The 19770-nt window shown below is 35.2% G+C and overlaps 1 protein-coding gene across 3 annotated transcripts; it reads left to right on the forward strand.

Moving 5' to 3' along the window:
* The first annotated feature begins 1402 nt into the window (after window positions 1-1402).
* Window positions 1403-19131, forward strand: LOC101251978 (ATP-dependent DNA helicase homolog RECG, chloroplastic). 3 transcript variants are annotated; one of them, XM_004238787.5, is made up of 17 exons: window positions 1403-1757; window positions 4568-4650; window positions 4741-4876; window positions 6655-7182; window positions 7262-7374; window positions 8328-8583; window positions 9228-9391; window positions 10390-10471; window positions 11587-11676; window positions 13080-13313; window positions 14010-14081; window positions 14304-14456; window positions 15298-15441; window positions 16164-16322; window positions 16816-16899; window positions 17218-17790; window positions 18726-19131. In XM_004238787.5, exons 1-17 carry the CDS (start codon window positions 1716-1718, stop codon window positions 18816-18818), a joined length of 3006 nt encoding a protein of 1001 aa, XP_004238835.1. In that variant the 5' UTR covers window positions 1403-1715; the 3' UTR covers window positions 18819-19131. The 3 variants fall into 3 exon arrangements, with proteins under 3 accessions (XP_004238835.1, XP_019069604.1, XP_025886819.1); XM_019214059.3 differs by having other exon boundaries at window positions 1594-1757; window positions 4741-4857; XM_026031034.2 differs by lacking the exons at window positions 1403-1757; window positions 4568-4650; window positions 4741-4876 and adding an exon at window positions 6192-6336.
* The last annotated feature ends 639 nt before the right edge of the window (window positions 19132-19770 follow it).

A 19770-nucleotide genomic window follows, 5' to 3' on the forward strand; every position in this document is an offset into this window, starting at 1 on the left:
ATACTTTAATCCCTATTCTAGAAAAGTCTACACTTTATACGATTCCAAACACTTTAAGTTATTCTAGAGTCTTCTTGGAAAATCTAGAAGTTCTCCGCAAACGTCTCCAAAACTCTAGACCCTTCCGGCCCTATTCAAACGCAATATTTAATTGTGATGTGGCGGGACGTGAATAAAATTAAGTTTTACTAGTAATAATCAAATATCAAATTCAATTCTAGTATGAAATTCAATAGATTTTGCTTAAATAACATATTTTATAATAAATATATACAAATGTTAAAGCTAAAATTCAGATATTATTTCGTGCCTGAGTTTTAAAGGGGTGAGTAAAATTCTTTTTTCAGCGGATTAAGTCATTATCACTTAAAATTATCTGAATATTGTTATTTAAAATTTTAGGTTTTATCACTTAAATTATGATTATGAAATTTACTTCTTATAATTATAAAATTCAATTGTTATACTCTTTAGAAACAATAGTGTATAACACACTATAAACCCATTATTGTGGCTAATTGTTTATGATCGAAATTTAGAGACACACCTAAAGTTAATTAAGATAATAAGATTTAAGTTGAGGTTTAGGATTTCGATTATAGTCAGGTGCTTATCATTTAAACTATTGATGTGTGACATTCTATGTCAATTATCAATAAATTCAGACGTAATATTCATTAAAAACACAATACAATACTAATATGTTGTGAAATCAATTGACACTTAAGATTGAGTAAATGAGAGTTGTTTTATACAAAATCGAGAAAATATTATATTTCTTTAAGATTTTTGACTTTTTTTAGAGTTGCCACTTAAACAGACATATTTTATAACATGAAGCAAACATATATATCTTCACGATTATATATATATATATATGTTTGCTTCATGTTATTAAACTTTGAGGCAATAACTAGCTAAAATATTTCAAATTTTATATCTTATTATTCCGTAGTGTACGAGTCTAATTTGGTAATTAAGTGAAATTATACAAGTCTATTATGAATTTCGCATAAAGTACAAAAAGTTAAACAATTTTAGGTACTAATTATATCTTATATAGAAAATTTTCCAAGTTACCACACTTGCTAGGTCCACATGATAATGTCACTGAGGCCGAAAATTGGGTAAAAGTTATTTATAAAATAAGTCCAGGAGGTAATAGGACCTTAGTATAAGTGTGTCTCTGGGTTTTCGGGCATAGATTGAGGGGTTACTTGTGCATTATTTCTATTATTTATGCCAATACTTTTGCAAACATCAAGTTGCGAGATAACAATATGTACACATGAGATCATCTAGAAGAATTATCTATTAGAATCATTAAGTATCTAAATAATTCAAAGGTGGATGAATAGGTCCATAAATACTTGATATTTATTAAATTTCACTTGTTAAGTTATATGACTTACATGTTTTGAACGAGACCTCTCCATTTCCAAAGTACCTATAATTACCACGTGTCATAATTAAGAATTGAAAATTGAGATTTAATTTACCAAATTAAGGCCTAACCAAGATTAGAATAGCAAATAATTTCTTTATTTTATTTTTTTTAAAAATGTCAATAAAAATTGAAAAAAAAAAAAAGCTTTGTTGTTTCAGCACTCTATGAACTGTGTTCCGAGTGTGTGTTATGGAAGAAGAGTTTAATCCCAAAGCAGGGATTACTCCATTTTGAAGAGCAGTTTCAGTTTGATGTCTACACTTCATCTATGGCTGTTCCAACCCTTGTTGTGCACTCACGTAATACTATGGTAAGCCTTTTTTTCTGTTTGTTTTGAGTTCCCCCATTTCTATCAGTATATATATGCTTTTAACAAAGCTGCTATCTTGAATTTGAGTGTGCCTTGTTTGTAATTTAGTTGTTTTCTTTGTAATTGTGAAAACATATTAGAGGTGGAGCCAAGATTTCATCTTTATAGGTTTCGGATTTTAGAATCACTACTTTGCTAACAAGTAAGTCTGAGTTAAGGGCAGCCTGGTTGCACTAAGCTTCCACTATCACATTGAGGCTTATGGACAAAACCTTACCTTTGTTTTGTGGCTTGAACCCGCGAACCCTAACATCTTTAATGATATGAGTATGAGAACTTGAACCCAGCTTGAGGAGTTAGCTTCTTTTGTTTTACCATTAGCTTCTACCCAAAACGGAAACAACCTCTCTACCTCCTTGAGGAAGGGGTAAGGTTTGCGTACATTCTAACTTGGAGGTTGACTGATGGTAGTCCATTGGAGTAATCTCCTCCATAAGGAGTTGGCAAATGCACAGTCAAAAAATATGTGCTCCTCTTGTTTCATCATCCTGCTTACACATAATACATTTTAGGGTCTACTTGCATTCTCCATTTCAGCAACCTATCTGTTGTAAGGAGTCTGTTCTGGATTTGCAGCCATAAGATTAAAATGGCTTTAGGTCTTGCTAAGTTGCGACATACGAGACCTCTTCAATCAACCTTTGGGTCATCACCTAGCATTTGATTATAGGTTTGCCTTATCTTGCTTCTCCTGCCATCAATAGCATGATGCAATTCATGTAGGTGATCCTTTGCTCCAAGAACTTTTCTAACCATCCAAGATTGTTTCTGTTTGGCTGGTGGATGAGTTTGTTTTGTCCTTGGTTGGCCAACTTGCTTGGGTTTATCCTTGTGACAGTTATGTCCCACCATCATACAACCTTCACAGTACTCAGGCTTCCAGTCAAATACAATCACTTGTTGGAATGATTGACCACGAGCATCCATGACCTTAATCTCTGTAGGGATTGACTTGGTGATATCCACCTCTATAAGCATTCGAGCATAGGATATCCTTGTTTGTTTGGTTGTACATTCATCCGCAAATATTGGAATTCCTATCACACTAGCAATTCTACTAAGAGAGTCACACCCCCAACAATTTAATGGCAACTATGGAAACGTTACCCAAAGGAGGATTTCAGTCAATAACTCTGATTTGAAGTCAAGTTTGGGTGTCCATTGTTTTGAGATTATAGGGTTATTGTTTATGCTGTATAGCCCTGTGAATAAGATCTCCTTCAAGTCAGGTTCAGATTGAAATTTCACCACATAATAGCCCTCATCATGGTAAAACAGGTCAGAGTTTGCCACATTAGCCCATGTTTGTGAGATAAATCACTTCATATAATTTTTTTTTTTTGATGACAAGGGTACCCGCAGCCGCTACCCTTAGGGTGCGCACAGGGTAAAATCCCCGCTCCTATGAAATAGCTCGCAAACCACATAGGAGAGGTAACTCGCACTAGGCAAGCCATGGTGCAACAAGCGCGACCCAGAAGGCAAACCCCCTGCTTTCGCTGGCAAAGGGTTTCGAACTTGAGACCTCCAACATGGAAGTCCCAAGCTACATCCTGGCATTTCCCCAATAACATACAAAACCAGCGAGTGTTTCCACTTCACTTCTTCTTTCTACTTCTCCTTTTCATCCAGCTTGACTACCAGCTTTCCATTAACTAGCTCAGGTGTAATATAATTTGAGGACATACCATTGCTGGCAACTCGATTTCCCGCAAATAAGCTAACCTATGGATTAGCCTCCTTCATTCCCACTGGATCTGGTTCCAAGTTCTGTAAGCCCCTTCAGATGGTGCCTCTCCACTGCATCTACGGTACTCAATGGAACAGTGTTCACCAGTAATGGAACATATTAATTGGTGCCTTTGCCGCTGAAACCACCAGATCTGGAGTTGATAACTCTCGTGTAGCCTCTGGGCTCCACTTGATCAGTTGTGAGCTACCAATGTGCTCATTCATCAACCTCATTGCACTCCCATTGTTAATTCTGCTTCTATAGTTTGCTTGCGAAGATCCTTCATCTGCGATCCAACTTCCTTCCTACTTAATCCCAAATGCGATTACCATTTGCTTCTTAGGTTTCCCTTGCCGTCTCTTTCCTGCCATATTCCCCACAGTGCACGATAGCAGAACCTAAGCCGAGAGCATTTCAGAGAGGAGAGAGAAAAAAATTGGGATTTCTTTCACACATTGCAGTGTACACTCTACCTTCCCAGACACCACTTAGAGCCTGTTTGGCTCAGCTTAAAAGCTGGTCAAACTGACTTAAAAGCTGGTTTTTGACTTATTTAGCTGTTTGGCAATACTCAAAACAGCTTATTTTAAGTTAAAAAAAACTTATTTTAAGCCAAAAGTTAAAAGCTGGGGTAGGGGTGCTTTTTTTTTTTTTAGCTTATAAGCTGTTTTAAGTTGACCACATTTTTATCTTTTTGTGCTTAATATTTTTATACAATCTCCAAATTACCCATATAACCCTAACAATTCTTTCTCCCATTTTCCCCTTTTCACGTTTGAAATAACAACTTCAGCACTTTTATCCAAACGCATAACTGCTTATTTTAAAAATAAGTTTCAGCACTTTTAAAAGTACTTTTTTAAAGCTGCTTTTATTAAGCCCATCCAAACGGGCCCTTAGTGGGATTTCACCGGTATGTAGGTTTTAGCTTCTTCCCAAATTCCTCTGTGGAACTTGTCAATCTTAGAAGTTTTTGATCATCTGCTTTTCTCCTTATGATCTCATTTACCTTTTCCAGTGTTCAAGTGAGAAGTGCTTGAGAAGTGCACTGATATTTGAAGCTCAGAAAGGATATAGGAACTTTGTGAGTAAAGATATGAGGTACTGATAGTCTTATAGTTATATGAATTCTTCCTGATTGAGTCAATTTTTTGAGTTGAATACTATATTTAACCCTCTAATATCATGCAGGTTTAACAATTTTCTTTATTCCAAGATGTTGACAGTGTTGTCTAGGTCGAAGCATACGCTTGCGGGAAAACTGTTGAAGGACATAGATGCTTATGGCTGCGCTAGTGTCAAAGATAGGTCGAAATTTTTTAATAAGGTTACAGATTTTTTTTTTAAATTAGAAATCAGCTAACATATATGTATCATGCTGCTTCAGTAAATCTGTCTAAATTCTTGATGAATGGGAAAATTTATTATGTTTTTTAGTTACTCCCCCAGCTTCCTGCTCATGAGGGTTTCTTCTCCTTTCGTATTCTTTCCTTTTTGTCGATAACATTTGTGCTATCTGACTAATGATCGAGTTTGGGGCAAGTTTGCATTAAAGAGGAAACAGTTAAGACTTTATAGGAAGAAAACAATCAGTAGGATGAGAAAAACAAGTGTAGAAGACAAGGCAAATATAAGAACTTGAAATATCAATTCTCATGTTTAATAACCTGTCATCAGAATTATCTTAAGACTTGGGCAAGCTTGTTCGAAATTACATAAATGAATAGTCTGTGGCATTCAGTGTTGGAATCTTCCCTCACAATGGAGCAATATATTTCAAGATAGTGAGATACTCTATTAATTTGGACGTCCTATTAAATACTACCTGCCATCTTTTTTAATGTTAGTTGGGTGAAAGAAAGGGATATCAGGAGAGGATATATAACAGGAGCAAGGGGTTAGTGTCTCTGCTACTTAGAATGGAAAGAGATTTTGCAACCCTATGAAAGTCATCACAAATAGGAGGTAGATAACTTGCATTTCTCTAGTGAAGTCACATAAAAAGCTTGGGGCTAGAGATAAACCTACTTTACATGGTACTGAAATCAATTGTTCCCCATCCTGGCGTTCCTTTTTAATATCCTTGAACCATAGTGTTTGGTTGGAATATAAAACTTGTACCTTTAACGATTAAATCTGCTTTCCCGGTGAAATTCTACATAATCTGTTCTTGGGAAAATCTGAGCATATAGTTTCTTGCATGATGAAATAACTTGCTCCAATTTTAATAAAATAAAGAGTGGTACTTATATGTTCATATACCAGAGGATTACAAAACAAGAAAGGAAGTCATGTACATATACTAGAGGGGCTGGAATATGGTAGCTTAAGTACAGATGTCAAGCTTAACATTTAGGCTCATAAACAATGGATGCTTCTTAAGTTACTTTGAATTACTGTGAAATGTGCTTGTGAGGTTTCTATAATCTCTTACTCTATTTGACTGGCCTTTGTTCATTTAATTTAGCTTAACTAGATGATGGATGGTAGATGTTCTATAGTTGTGATCTTTGATGGATCGTAGATGCATTTTGTTGTATTTTGTAGAATCTGGGAAGGGAGTAGTGTGCTCAATAATTGCAAATGCCTTTTCTCTTATTTTGATTCACTATGAATGGTGTAATGAACATATTATGGGTTTGTTTGGGTGTAGGAGAAGGTGCCTAAATCCTAGTCAATTAGTATCATCAAGTCAATGCATCTCTGTATCCGTAGTTAGAGGATTTGTCAGAATTTTACATTCTTACTCTGGCCATCGACATGCCGCAACCCTTCTTTCTTCAAAAGGTGCCTCAAATGATTACACATGTTACCTTCTGTTTGCTTATCTCATACTTGAGCTACCTCAATTTCGTTTGACCCAATTGTATGAAATATTCTGGTATCTTGCTTGTACTATTGTCTTTCCTTTGGGAAACTGTTGTGGTTGTCTTGAACAGAAATGTAGAAGGAAGAATACAACATTACCATTTCCAATAAAAAAAGAATAAAAATGTAGAAGGAAAGATGTTCCCTAACTTGGTAGTTTTTTAAATTGTTTTTGATGCATCTTCCTTCCCCAGAAATTTCCCCTCATCGTGTCATAGTTATTTGAATTTCTCCCAGGCTTCTGTGGTGATGGGTTATGATGGTTTAGATGACCTGATTGATGCCAACGGAACTGAAAAACAATCTGATATTCATCCTGATGGAGGAGCAATCGACTTCGATTTCTCCTTAATGTGTAAACAATTCTCTTCAATCAGGTTGGGCTCTTCTCCGCCTGTTGAATTATATGATGGGACAGCATCCATCCATGGAGACAGTGGGCTATGGGCCACTAAAATTTGTAGAGAGTTTCTGTCTAGCTCTGTGGGTGAACAATTGATCGATCCTGATTCAGTGTATGAAACATGGCATATTTTGTATTCGGGAGCTACTAATATGGATTCGGCCACTTATATTCCTGATACTTTGGAGACAGAAACAAGACAAGACTTGCAGTTCACTGTAGATAAACCTTCTAACCTGTCTCAGCATGGGGTCAAACAGAATGATGGATTGGTTGAAGTATTGCTTGATCAATCTATTAGCTTAATTCCCGGCCTCAGCAAACGGCACGCTCGTCAGCTGGAAAACTGTGGCTTTCACACAGTGAGACTTGGAACCATTTAGCCTACTATAGTTTTGCTCTCAAAGTCACAACTCTAATAATCATCTGGTATATGTGTAGTCGCGCAAATTGCTGCAGCATTTTCCTCGGACATATGTTGATCTGCAAAATGCACAGGTTGGAATTGAGGATGGGCAATACTTGATTTTTATTGGAAAAATCAAGTCCTCAAGGTGAATTACCGTTACAGAAGTTCTTACCTTACCTTACCTTTTATGCTTTGCAAGAAGACTAGCTGTTCATAATTGATGCTAATTGTTTAAATGTAAGACATTTCTATTTCTTTTTCGAAAATGAAACCGTTAGCACTATTTTATATTGGATTGAGAGATCGGTTTATCAACTTCAAAACTTCGGGATAATGGGCCTGCTCTTCTACTTCTCCACTCAGATTTGGTTAGATAGCCTCATTTTTTTTACTTGTAACATACACCTTTCACGTATCCCCTATGATTAACAATGACTACATTCACCTAAAGGTGCAACCATGCAAGTAGCACATGTTGAGGATAAAATGAAATAAGGTCGCTTGAGATGTTTTGATCATTTCCTGCATCGGCCTACAAATGCACCAAGTCCACAGGTGTGAAACTTTGGTGAATGACACTGTTAAAAAGGGACTGGGTAGCTATAGATAAGGCACAATAGAGAAAAAGATCTGTATATTTTTAGATAATGTTATTGTTTTTAAATATCTAAAATTTTCATTTCTATTTAATTTGATATGCTGATGATATGAGTTGAGCTTAAATTAAGAAGTGAGGATTCATATAGCCGACCGTGACTTATTTGGTCTGAAACGTTACTGTTGTTGTTGTTGTTGTCTTCCTTTTCTTGAGAGGGTGCTTAGGATCTATCTGCTGTTTCTAATAGGTGTTTACTGAATAATATCAAGTTTGCTTGGAATCTATTGTTCCTGTATTTTGAGTGAAGTATTGATTGATTGGTACCTGCTGCAACAGTAATATGGGTTTAGCAAATAGCTCGTAATGGATAAGTTAGATTATCTTGCTTTCACTGGTGTATATGCTTTCACAATAGTGTACATCTGCCAATACTTCAAACTTCAAATATAAAAACAATCTTTGTTAAACTGAATAATTTTCTTTTGTATTTTTCCATGCAGGGGAATAAGAGCTAGTTATTCTTTGTCATTCCTTGAGGTTGTTGTTGCTTGTGATGTTGTAGATAATGAATCACCATCAACTTCTAGGGATGATGGTGCTGATTTAATGAGTGATAAAGCTGATAATGGCAGGAAGAAAACGGTATTTTTACACTTAAAAAAGTTTTTCCGAGGCACCCGCTTCACTTATCTACCTTTTCTCAAGAGCCTAGAGGAGAAGCAAAAGGTTGGAGACATTGTATGTGTCAGTGGTAAGGTGAGTTGATCAATCTTTAATTCATCATTGAAAGAATTTGATGAATTGTTATTATCTTCTAGCAATTTTTAACTTTATTGCTAATGATGACAAACTTTAACTACTTATTGCACAAGTCACCTTTTAAGCTAAACTGGATCTTTTATGGTCTATAGCTTTCATCTGGAAACAGTTGGTTACTTGTTTTACTTATATCATATATATGATATAGCAGTTCCTGAGAGTTACCAAGCAAGAATTTGTTTGTTATGTCGTGTGCGATCTGATGAACTTTCTCATGGGTAACTACATATTATGGTTGCAAGTTGAAACTCAAGTGTCAAATAGCAGCTTTAGAGATCCAGTCATTTGTTTTGAAAGTCAAAAGGGGCAGAGTTTTAGATTTCTTAGTTTCCTACTCCTTAGTAATGAGACAAATGATAAATTAGATTCACAATTCCTGTTCATTATCTGAGTCTTCTTAGTTGATTAGCACATGGGTTCTAAAAAGGTTGCACATAATGACATAATTGTAGGTTGTTGTGTGGAGCAATCGATTGTTTATGGTTGTTATGAATACATGTCAGTTATCATTGTGGCACTGCGTATTATTTTGTTTTTTCTAATTTCTCGCATATTGTTATCTGTATGTTACTATTTGAAAGGTGCGGATTATGAGATCAAAAAATCATTATGAGATGAGGGAATACAATATGGATGTGCTACAAGATGAAAAGGATCCATCATTTTGTGCACAAGGGAGACCATATCCTATATATCCTTCAAAAGGAGGTTTGAGCTCTAACTTCCTTAGGGATGTGATTTCAAGGTCAGATCTCAAACCCAAGCTACTTTGTCGTAGTATGTGCAAAATGGTATATTTAAAAAAACATTTTTTGCCATTTTTGTCATGAGAAGCTTATGTGTTTATGTTCATTCTCACATTTGTTTATTTTGTTCTAGTTTTACATGCATTTATGTAGTATGTTATTTGTAAGGCATTGCCTAAATAAGGACGACTATGTTTAAGGCACATGATGTATGTTGTTGATTCCATTGAACTTGCTTTTAGTTATTTGAAATTGCTCAAGAAGCATTCGATTTGTATAAATGAAGTTAAATGTTCATAGATTGCATGACATAATAGGAAGAAAAACTTATGCATGTATCGTGATGATCTCATTAACTTACTTTAGTTTTTTGAAGTTGCATAGCATTTAATCGGAATTAAAAAACTCTAAAATTTTCATGGACTGCATGTGCAGGAGAGTTAAAGACAAGCTTAGAGCACACAAGTGCAAAGGACATCTTGAAGAATATTGTGAATTGAGATTTACCATTGCTACTTATTCCTCTGTCAAATGGTGTAACTGAACTATTCTAACTGATGAAATGTAAATAATGCCTATAATACCACTAGTATCAGCACTCTACTCTTTGTGGTGGTCTGACTTCCATTTTCTTTTGAATGTAAACATGACATAAGAGTAATGAAAGTACATAGCTGAACAATACTCATGTATCAGATGTGGACTCGGGCTTCTTTGACCTAGTTTCTATTGTCCCAAATTTGTCGTTGTCAGCATCTGTTTTCTGACCAGCGTCCTTGTAGTGTCTGCCTGTAGCAACTATTCCAGCTGATCTCATTATGTTGTCTTGAGATTTAATTGTTTTCTTAATTGAAACATGAACATAGTTTCTAGCTGTAAGTTGTTAAATGTGTTTTGTCATCTTGCATGATTAATTTGTTTATTGCTTTTTGTAATTTTGATTTAACTGTGTATCATTCTTCTCAAGTATTATATGCCTTCTTTTAATATTTAATAGAGCCTTAAAGGTGCTTCCATCCAATATCGATCCTATACCTGAAGATCTTGCTCGTGATTTTGGACTACTATGCCTTCATGATGTAAGTTATCGCTCTCATATGGCTCGTGAGATTTACGTTGTCTTCTATTATTTTATACTGCACCATGTATACTGTAAAATGATGTGTATGGTGTTGGGATTTTACGTCTTTTTTGCTGAAAATACTTGTATCATTTAAATGGAACTCTATGGCCCTGAAACAGTTGAAAATGAGATTTTTTAGGAATTTACATTTATTGCTTGTCCTATTTTCTGAAAACAAACATGATGTGTAACATTCTTTTGAGTGTAACAATGATAAAGCTGAGGAGGATAAGGAAAAAAAGAACACTAGGTTTTTTGTTATTTTCTGTGCAACAGACTAAGAAATAGAATACATGATATACTTCTTAGTGCTTTTTTCAGTTAATTTATTTTAGAACAAAATTGACCCTTCTTTTGTGAGAGAAAGTTAGGTTAATTGGTTAAGGGTGCAGTGATACAATCAATCTTTCCTGAGAAAATACATGAGTTCTTGAATAACTATCAAGAAGCTGATGAAATATCTATTACTGGCACCTCAAGATCTCATTGTCTGATCTCTAAAATAGGCTCTCTATTTCTCGTGGCTCACATTTCCTCTCTCATTGGTGAAGGATGATCTTATTGCACACTCAAATCATCCCACCATGCTTGTGGTGTTAGAAAATTAGAGCCGAGTCTTTCTCCTTTAGTTTACCTATTGACTTACAAAATTCAGGATTTAGCTCTCTTTGTTCAGGCTCAATGGATTTTTCTGGCATATCCTTCACTCCTCCTTTAGTACCACTCTCCTAATAGTAATTTGGAGATTCTCCAATCTCCTTTTCCTGATGCTTGTATCATGTGCAAGAATATTAACGAGACTGCTGAAAATCTATTTCTTGGGCACGATTCATTCCTTGGGCCAAGGACATGAACAATGTTTTGTTAATGGGTGATGGAGGGACTCAAACCCAGAAGTTTTGTTTTCTCTGGTATGATGATCTGTGTTAACCACCTTATTCAAAAGCTTAATCATTAAAGAAGATATACTTTTGTTTATTTCTATGTCATCGACAACTCTTTTTACTCCCGATCTCCTTTTTTGTTGTGAATGATTGTTCCTTTTTCCTCTTGTGGCTTTACAATAAACAGGCATATGCAGGAATTCACCAGCCAAAAAGTGTAAAAGAGGCCGAGTTAGCGCGCAAAAGGCTCGTTTTTGATGAATTCTTTTATCTTCAGGTAATCATAGTTTTGGATATTAAAGGAGTTAAATAGCTTCTTAGTAGTTGAATTCAATTTCTACATAAAGGAAGAACTAAAGTAGCAAAAAGAACGCTGAATTTAGTTTATCCGTTCTTGTGAACTGGATTTTAGGCTGCACTTTGTCACCCCTCCTTTTTTTTTTTGACTTTGATTCCTTAATTGATATTCACAATTTCACATGATGCTGGAACAGTCACACTCTTGTTTAAGAAGTACCGTTCTTGGGCCTTTATTTTGTTGTGATGATGGGAGGTTTCACTCTCTTCTCCAACACCATACCTTGCAAAGCTCCAGGAGTTTCCAGTTCTTCCTTTGTTTGTTTTTTAAAATATCGTGCTGTTCTAAGTTTCTCAAAACAAAAACTTTTGTTTTCTTGACCTCAAATGACTGAAGAAAATGAGATCATTGTCCTTTAGGATTTCACTCTGTTGTGATATTTAAAAGCAAAATGCTTTTATTTCTGCACCACCCTTCCACCAATGACTGAAGAAAAAGAGACATTACTTCCTTTCATAAACAGTACTAGTATTAATGTTCCTACTTCTACCCATCTCCCAGAATTAATACATCAAATTCCATATTCCACTCTCCTAACAGCGTCAAAATCCTTGGTACAAATATCCAGTGCATATTCCATTAAGGATAGAAGTTCAAATCATCTAGCCTTCTGATTAGTCTAGGCTTCATTCTTCCAAATAGACCCTGTAATTCGGCAGGGATCTGCTTGACCATGTATGTTGATTATAACAAATTTGACTTTACCCTTATTCCTACACTGTAGGATTACTGTTCAGGTGTGGCACATTCTCAGCATTTCTCAAGAGCCCTAGGTGATGCCAGAACATACCGCTATCTTTTGAGCTGTTGGATGTGGGGGGGGGGGAGGCAAGACCCAAAAAAGATGGTGGTCTATAGTCCCTATCCGTGTCTGGTGGGCTATTTGGAGAGAGAAACCTCAGGTGTCATGAGAATATCAGAACACTATTATTCAGAAAGTTAAAGAAAATTGCATTAACATGTTTTTTGGTGTAAAGAAGAAGGTATAGAAGAAGTAGAAAAGTTGGTAGATTTCCTAGGATCTATGTAATTATGGATATATCTGTAACTCTTTGGAAGTAGCCAGCATACCCTTAATGCTGAAGAATACAACTTTACCTTTATATAAAAAAACAAATGTGACTTTGCCATGGTCAATTAGCTTCTGAGAAATTTGATAATATGCACATGAAAATAGAGCCACAATAAACAACTTTCAGATTTTGAAACACAATATGAGACATGGATGCTTGTGTTCTTACAAAAAACAGAGAATGGATGTTTTTCCATGATCGTGGCTTGGGATGCTGTTAGTATCACTCACTGTTTTCATTATCTTGCAGCTTGGGCGGTTATTCCAAATGCTTGAAGGTCTTGGTACAAAAGTAGAGAAAGATGGATTGCTGGATAAGTATCGGAAATCTGAATTCAATTTGATAAACACAGATGGATGGTCCATGCTGACTAAGAAATTTCTGAAGGCTCTTCCATATTCTCTTACACCCAGTCAATTGCAAGCTGCTTCAGAAATTATTTGGGATCTAAAGCAACCTGTCCCGATGAATCGTCTGCTACAGGTAGTGAGATGTGCTTTACTGTTTACTTGCAAGTTGTTTTTTGGGGTGGAAGAGGGGAAACTACTTTGGTATTCATTCATTTCTTGTAACATCACATTTTTCATTCTTATTACACGTTTCATTATTCTTGGTATTCATTCATTGTGATGTGGATCACCTGGAGACTGGAAAGAGAGAAATATGAGGATTTTTGAAGGAGTAGAAATTAGTTTTGGGCAGTTGAGTCTCCAATGCCTCATTTATTTGTGGTGCACCCATGTAGTTCGGGGTTGTATAGAGGATTGGGCGTCTTTTGTAGGGAACCATATCTTTTTGTTCATTTTTTTACTCTTTGGCGTACTTCTTGTTTACGGACACTGGCCTATTGATTTTATGAAATGAAACTGTTTACCTAATTATAAAAAGACACAAATGATTTTAACGGAAGGTTAAAATGACATCTGCATAAGTTAAAAACAACATTTTCCTAGTTGTCTTCTTTTTAATTTCAAGTTTTTTGACAAACTAAATGGCAGTCGAGTTGGATATTACACTTGTCATCTCTCAATTAATGATTTTTCTTTAACTTTTTTTCTCAGATATCAACTGAGAAATGATGTTCTTCGCTTCTGAAATAAAATTACTTGACTTTCTTTTGGAAGACTTGAGTTTTTTTGCGGATTTGAATGGGTGTTCCAAATTTGCTCACTTTTTCAGGGTGATGTTGGATGTGGGAAAACTGTGGTTGCATTTTTAGCATGTTTGGAGGTTATCAGTTTAGGTTACCAGGTTAGTCAGCATTAATATTTCTTTCTGCATTAACTTGTGATTTCTTTGTGGCTATATTTTGCTTTGTTTTATTAGCTATGTTATGATTGTTAGTACAAGTATCCAAAAAAAGAATTTGGTTTTCATACATCCCTTCTTGTATACAAGCTTGGAGCTATAAACTCTTTCGGCCTTCTTACTACCCAGTGCCACATGTAATAATTGCTAAGTTCTCATCTTTAGGCAGCTTTTATGGTCCCAACCGAGTTGCTTGCTATTCAGCATTATGAGCAAATTCAAAACTTATTAGCAAACATGGAAGCGGCAGAATGCAAACTATCAATTGCTTTATTGACTGGCTCAACATCTACAAAGGAATCACGGTTGATTCGCCAGGTAAGAAATCTCAAGGCAGTACTTCAACTTTTCCTTGTTAACTGGTTTTGGCCACCATTGATGTGGGGATTGGGATATCTTTAAGCAAAAGCTGCTTTGCTGACTTTTAAATGTAGGCATCAAATTGAGTGAAAAGGTACCTATTAGCACAGTGTGGCTTAAAAGGTAGTGAAATAGAGAAACACATGTGGTTTAGTCTAAATTTTCTGTAATAAAATGTTCTTAAAGGAGAACACAAGAATGAAGAGTCGGAGGACAAAATGGTTTCTGGAATCAGCATGAGTTTCTTGGTATTTGCCTATAAATATTTAAAGCATGATAATTCTTAGAAAACATGAAGCACTAAATTCTAACTTCTATTCCACTTTTTCATGAGTATACTGTAACCTTTGGTGGCTGATAGTTACATCTATCTCAAAAACATCTTGCTATACGACCTATAAAAAAAAATAAGCCAATTTCATCTATTTATTTATTATTGTTGAATTATGAACAGTCTCGTCTCAGAATTTAAGTTGTTAGAAGGGAGATACTGTACTTTTATTTTTCTTAGGTTCGTGACATCGTGTGTAAGCCTGATTCTTTTTCTTGAGTCAGGCACCTACCAAAGATATTTTGTTCATCAATAACGAAGTCACTCGAATTTAAGACCTTTCCACCTTTCCTTGCACTGGATATCATGTTAAATTGTATGAATCCCCTACCTAAAAGCTCAAAAGAAGGACTAAGCTGAAGAATTCTCCTTATTATCACAAAATTACCTATAGCTGACATGCTTTTTTTATCAAGGGTTTTACGTTTCTCCTTTCAGTTTATTTTACTGTTTGCCATCTGTTGGCAGGGTCTCCAAACTGGCGATATCTCTTTGGTCATTGGGACTCACAGCTTAATTGCTGAAAAAGTGGAATTTTCGGCTTTACGCATTGCTGTTGTGGATGAGCAACATCGCTTTGGAGTAATCCAAAGAGGAAGATTTAACAGCAAGGTAATGTGCTTGGACCTGCCTCGCCTTGATTGATGATTGTGCATCTAAAAGTTGCTGACAATTTCCCACTATGCAATCAAGATAAAACCAAACTAGGAATAATTACAGGTCGTTCACTCGTTCTTCATCTGACTGCTTTATTTGTGAATGTCAGGTTATTAATTTTCTTTTTGCATGTAATGAAGTGGAGATCAATCCTTTGCACTAGTGCAGAACATGATATAATAGTATACTTTATTTTGTGGAGTACTGAAGCTATATGTTGCTTAGATGATTGGTTAAATTTTATTAATGATAACTTGAATTACTGATGAAATCTTACACTGATTCTATGTGATGATGCTTAATTGTGAGTTTCATGAATCAATATGATATCTTATCAAAAACATTTTGATGTTGAAAATGCTTTTGAGTACAACTAACCATATTTTGTAGCTTTGCTGATTCCTTTTTTTTATTGAAGGAAAAAACATAATTGTGCTTAACATGATCATTTGCAGTTATGCTATAGTGCATAAGCCTAAACTGGTGAATGGTGATCTTCTTTTATGTAGATTGATATTTCACTTAGATACAAGATCGCCTGTAATTTCAAGGATCTGTAATGATCTCCATGCATTGTTGCCAATGCACTAATTTACCTGTGAACTAATGCACGTGTTTGGTTTCACGTGGTTTCTTTCTTTAATCGGGAATTGATTGAAGCCTCTATGGTCTTGCAGTTATATTATAACTCAATAAGTTCCAAGATCTCTTCGAAAATCTCAGAAGATTCCTCCAAGGACAGTGTAGTTATGGCTCCTCATATCCTAGCTATGTCGGCCACTCCAATTCCAAGGTCTCTGGCTCTGGCTTTGTATGGAGACATGTCTTTGACACAGGTCAGTAAGAGTTTGTATCCTTATGTCAATATGCTACTGCCTGTTAGCTGAGATAATTTCTGATTATCAATACATGCTTTTAGTACTGGAACTGGAGTTGAAGTAAATTTTAAGTTGTTTTTTTGCCCAAAGCCCATCTCCATATTTTCAATTTGACTTTTAACTCTCATTTTCCGCTCACTTATATACCTTTTGGGAAGTTGCAGTATTCTTTTTGTGAATCATGTTGCATACAAAGATTGTTATGCCTACATTTGAGCTTCTAGCAAGTTTTTAAGGGGTTGCTAAACAAGATTTTGTTATGCATACTTGAAATTTTTTGGGCAAGGAAGGCCTTTTGCTCTTTGAGTCTTCTTTACCTGTTTTTCTTGATTTTATTGGCAGTTCAACTGTGTGACTTGGTTGCTAAAAGTTTTAGTTTGTTGCTGTAACTTCAGAATAATCACCTTTCTCTATGTACTATTTTTCTTTGCTTGATTTCTTTTAACAACAGATCACTGATTTGCCTCCTGGAAGAATTCCTGTTGAAACATTTGTGATTGAAGGAAATGAACCTGGATTTGAGAAGGTCTATCAGGTCTGTATCTTTTTCTTTTCCTTGATCTCTGGCACATTTACTCTTTGTATTTCTTTGAACTTTGAAGCATGATATTTAGGTAGTTCATGTTGGTAATAGTGATATCTACAACTCTCTGCGCCATCTTGACAGAATAATCAGCTTTGCTGTTTGTAGTCATTAACCTGGAGAAATGTGACTATTGAATTCCAAAATTTTGAATCATTGTTACTATACTAAATAAGAATTCAGTCAATTTATACTTGTCAGTCACGAGCTTGATCTTGTTTCCGACATATGTTTTTTGTCTAACTTCCTTTAGCACTATTTCTGGTACAGATGATGTTTGATGAGTTAGAAGCAGGGGGTAAAATATATCTTGTTTATCCGGTAATTGAACAATCCGAGCAATTGCCTCAGCTTCGTGCAGCTTCGGCGGATCTTGAGACTATATCTCAAAAGTTTTCAGGGTACAACTGCGGTCTCTTACATGGAAAAATGAAGGGCGATGAGAAAAGTGAAGCACTAAACCTGTTTAGATCTGGAGAAACCAATATCTTGCTTTCAACGCAAGTTATTGAGATTGGGGTTGACATTCCAGATGCATCTATGATGGTTGTTATGAATGCTGAGAGATTTGGAATAGCTCAGTTGCATCAACTTAGAGGACGAGTTGGACGTGGAGAAAAAATGTCCAAGTGTATATTGGTGGGATCAACCGACAGCAGTCTAAGTCGCTTGCAGGTGCTTGAGAAATCATCTGACGGTTTTTACCTCGCAAATATGGATCTTGTAATGAGAGGACCTGGAGATTTACTTGGGAGGAAGCAGTCTGGACATCTTCCAGAGTTTCCTATTGCTCGGTTAGAGATAGATGGAAATATCATACAAGATGCACATCTTGCTGCTTTGGTGAGTACAATTCTACCAATGACTTCAATATAATCCATAAGTTTCTTGATCATATTCTTTGTATATAAGAAGCATGAATTATAGCCAAAAGTTCTCTTTTTTTGTAAAAGAACAGACCACATTACAGGAGCCCTGTCTAAGCTAAGTTTTAATTCGATACTCTTTACAGCTTAATAGAACATTGAATAGCATCGAACAACACAAAATAAATACAACAAAATATAGCAAAAGAATATGCTAGCTGATAGAGAAACCAAACATGTCAAGTTCACAATATATCCTCTAATCTACTCTCTGGTTTCATATTTTATGCAGCATTGTGTTATTTTGCCTTTTTATTTCCTTTCTAACCATTTGTACTTTCCCCCTCTAGATTACATGTTATAAGGTACCTATAAAAGTTTGTAGCATTTGCTGGTAACTCATCTGTTAAGTCTTTTATTCTACGATTTCTCTTTACATGCATGAGACAGTAAACCAACTCATCGGCATACTGCTTTGTCTCAACAACATAGTCAACTATAATAATATTCCAGACAGTGAGATCATGCACATAATCCTTATAACTGAATGAGGACATATTTGCGTATTTTTCTCGAAATTTGCTTTCATAGCTTCTATAAATGGTTGCAAGTGAGATGGTTTCCTTCATGGACTAAAGCTGTGTGATAGCCTCCTCCTCTCCACTTCTCTGTTTTAGTAGTATTATTTAGTCATCACATAGTTTCTTATGCTCAATATGTATTACCATCTGTTGCTGCACTGGTTTTGCATGTCTTGTTATATCCTGTCTTTTTATTACAATCCTGCGTCGGATACTTTTCTTTTGAGCTTCTGGTTTGTTTACTTGACATCTCTCTGGATATTCTATTGATCCCCTCATTGTATACTTTTTCTGCCAAACAAAACTAAGATATTGTTATTCATGCTTCCAGAAAATTTTGGGTGATTCCCTTGATCTGGAGAAATATCCAAACATCAAGGCTGAACTTAGCATGAGGCAACCACTGTGTCTTCTAGGTGACTAATCTCCAGTTACAACCGATAAGTCATGAAGTTTTCTATGGCAATGCACTGAAGTTCCAATTATGCAGGTAACATACATTAAGCCACATAGGTCGCGTAGTCTTTGCCAATCTTGTGCAAAACCAACACTGTATATGATTTCAAGATCTTGATGTACATTTATCACTGAAAAAACTTCATTTTTGTATTGTTGTAAGATGGATGTTGTTCATTTGTGTATAACCAATTTTGTAAGACCTCTTGCAAGCTGTTACAGCTTAAGTCTTTAGAAGTACATTGTTTGAACTGTTGTTCAGTCATAATAACTTTATCCAAGTATCACAAGAGTTATTAAATTGCTTTTGTGATGAAAAAAAAAGTTATTTAACTTTGCTTGATAATAGAAGTTAAAGATTAATATGTATAAAATATATACAAGATGAATAATGTCATATTGGGAGTGATTTGTATTTATGAAAGTGAAATATAAGTTCCTATATGTATATTTTCTAAAATATCGTTTCACTAACGCACACCTTTCGGTGCTTGTTAAGGTAACATTAGTTTTCAAACTGTTTATTACCTCAGTTAAATCAAGACACATATAAAGCACATTCTGCAGACATGTTTTGTTTTTGAAGTAAAATCTCTTACCCAAAATTGCATATTTTGAGGAAAAAATTATAAGATTTATACACACCACTTAAATTATAATACTCCATCTGTTTCAATTTTTTGTGATACTTGTCTTTAGTTTGTTTCAAAACGAAATGTCTCTTCCCTTTACTAACGATTTTTTATTGCAACTTTTCACATGTTTTCTTTAAGGGCTAAGGCCACAAGATTTGCATATACTTCATTAAAGATCAAAAGATTTAAATCTCTTTTTTACTTTTTAAAATTTTAATATCAAATCAAAATAAGACAAAACAATTAAAGGGAAATTTACATAAATCTCACTAGTTTAGGAGCTAC

The sequence above is a fragment of the Solanum lycopersicum genome, chromosome 5, assembly GCF_036512215.1.
Source record: "Solanum lycopersicum chromosome 5, SLM_r2.1".
In the NCBI taxonomy this organism is placed as follows: domain Eukaryota; kingdom Viridiplantae; phylum Streptophyta; class Magnoliopsida; order Solanales; family Solanaceae; genus Solanum; species Solanum lycopersicum.

What these genes read in the sequence shown, in the direction of transcription:
- LOC101251978 (XM_004238787.5), top strand. Translation starts at nt 1,716, where the DNA reads ATGGCTGTTCCAACCCTTGTTGTGCACTCACGTAATACTATG. An exon ending in GGTCGAAATTTTTTAATAAG is followed by an intron (nt 4,877 to 6,654) that starts GTTACAGATTTT and finishes AATTTCTCCCAG; the next exon opens with GCTTCTGTGGTGATGGGTTA. An exon ending in GATTTGAGAAGGTCTATCAG is followed by an intron (nt 16,900 to 17,217) that starts GTCTGTATCTTT and finishes TTTCTGGTACAG; the next exon opens with ATGATGTTTGATGAGTTAGA.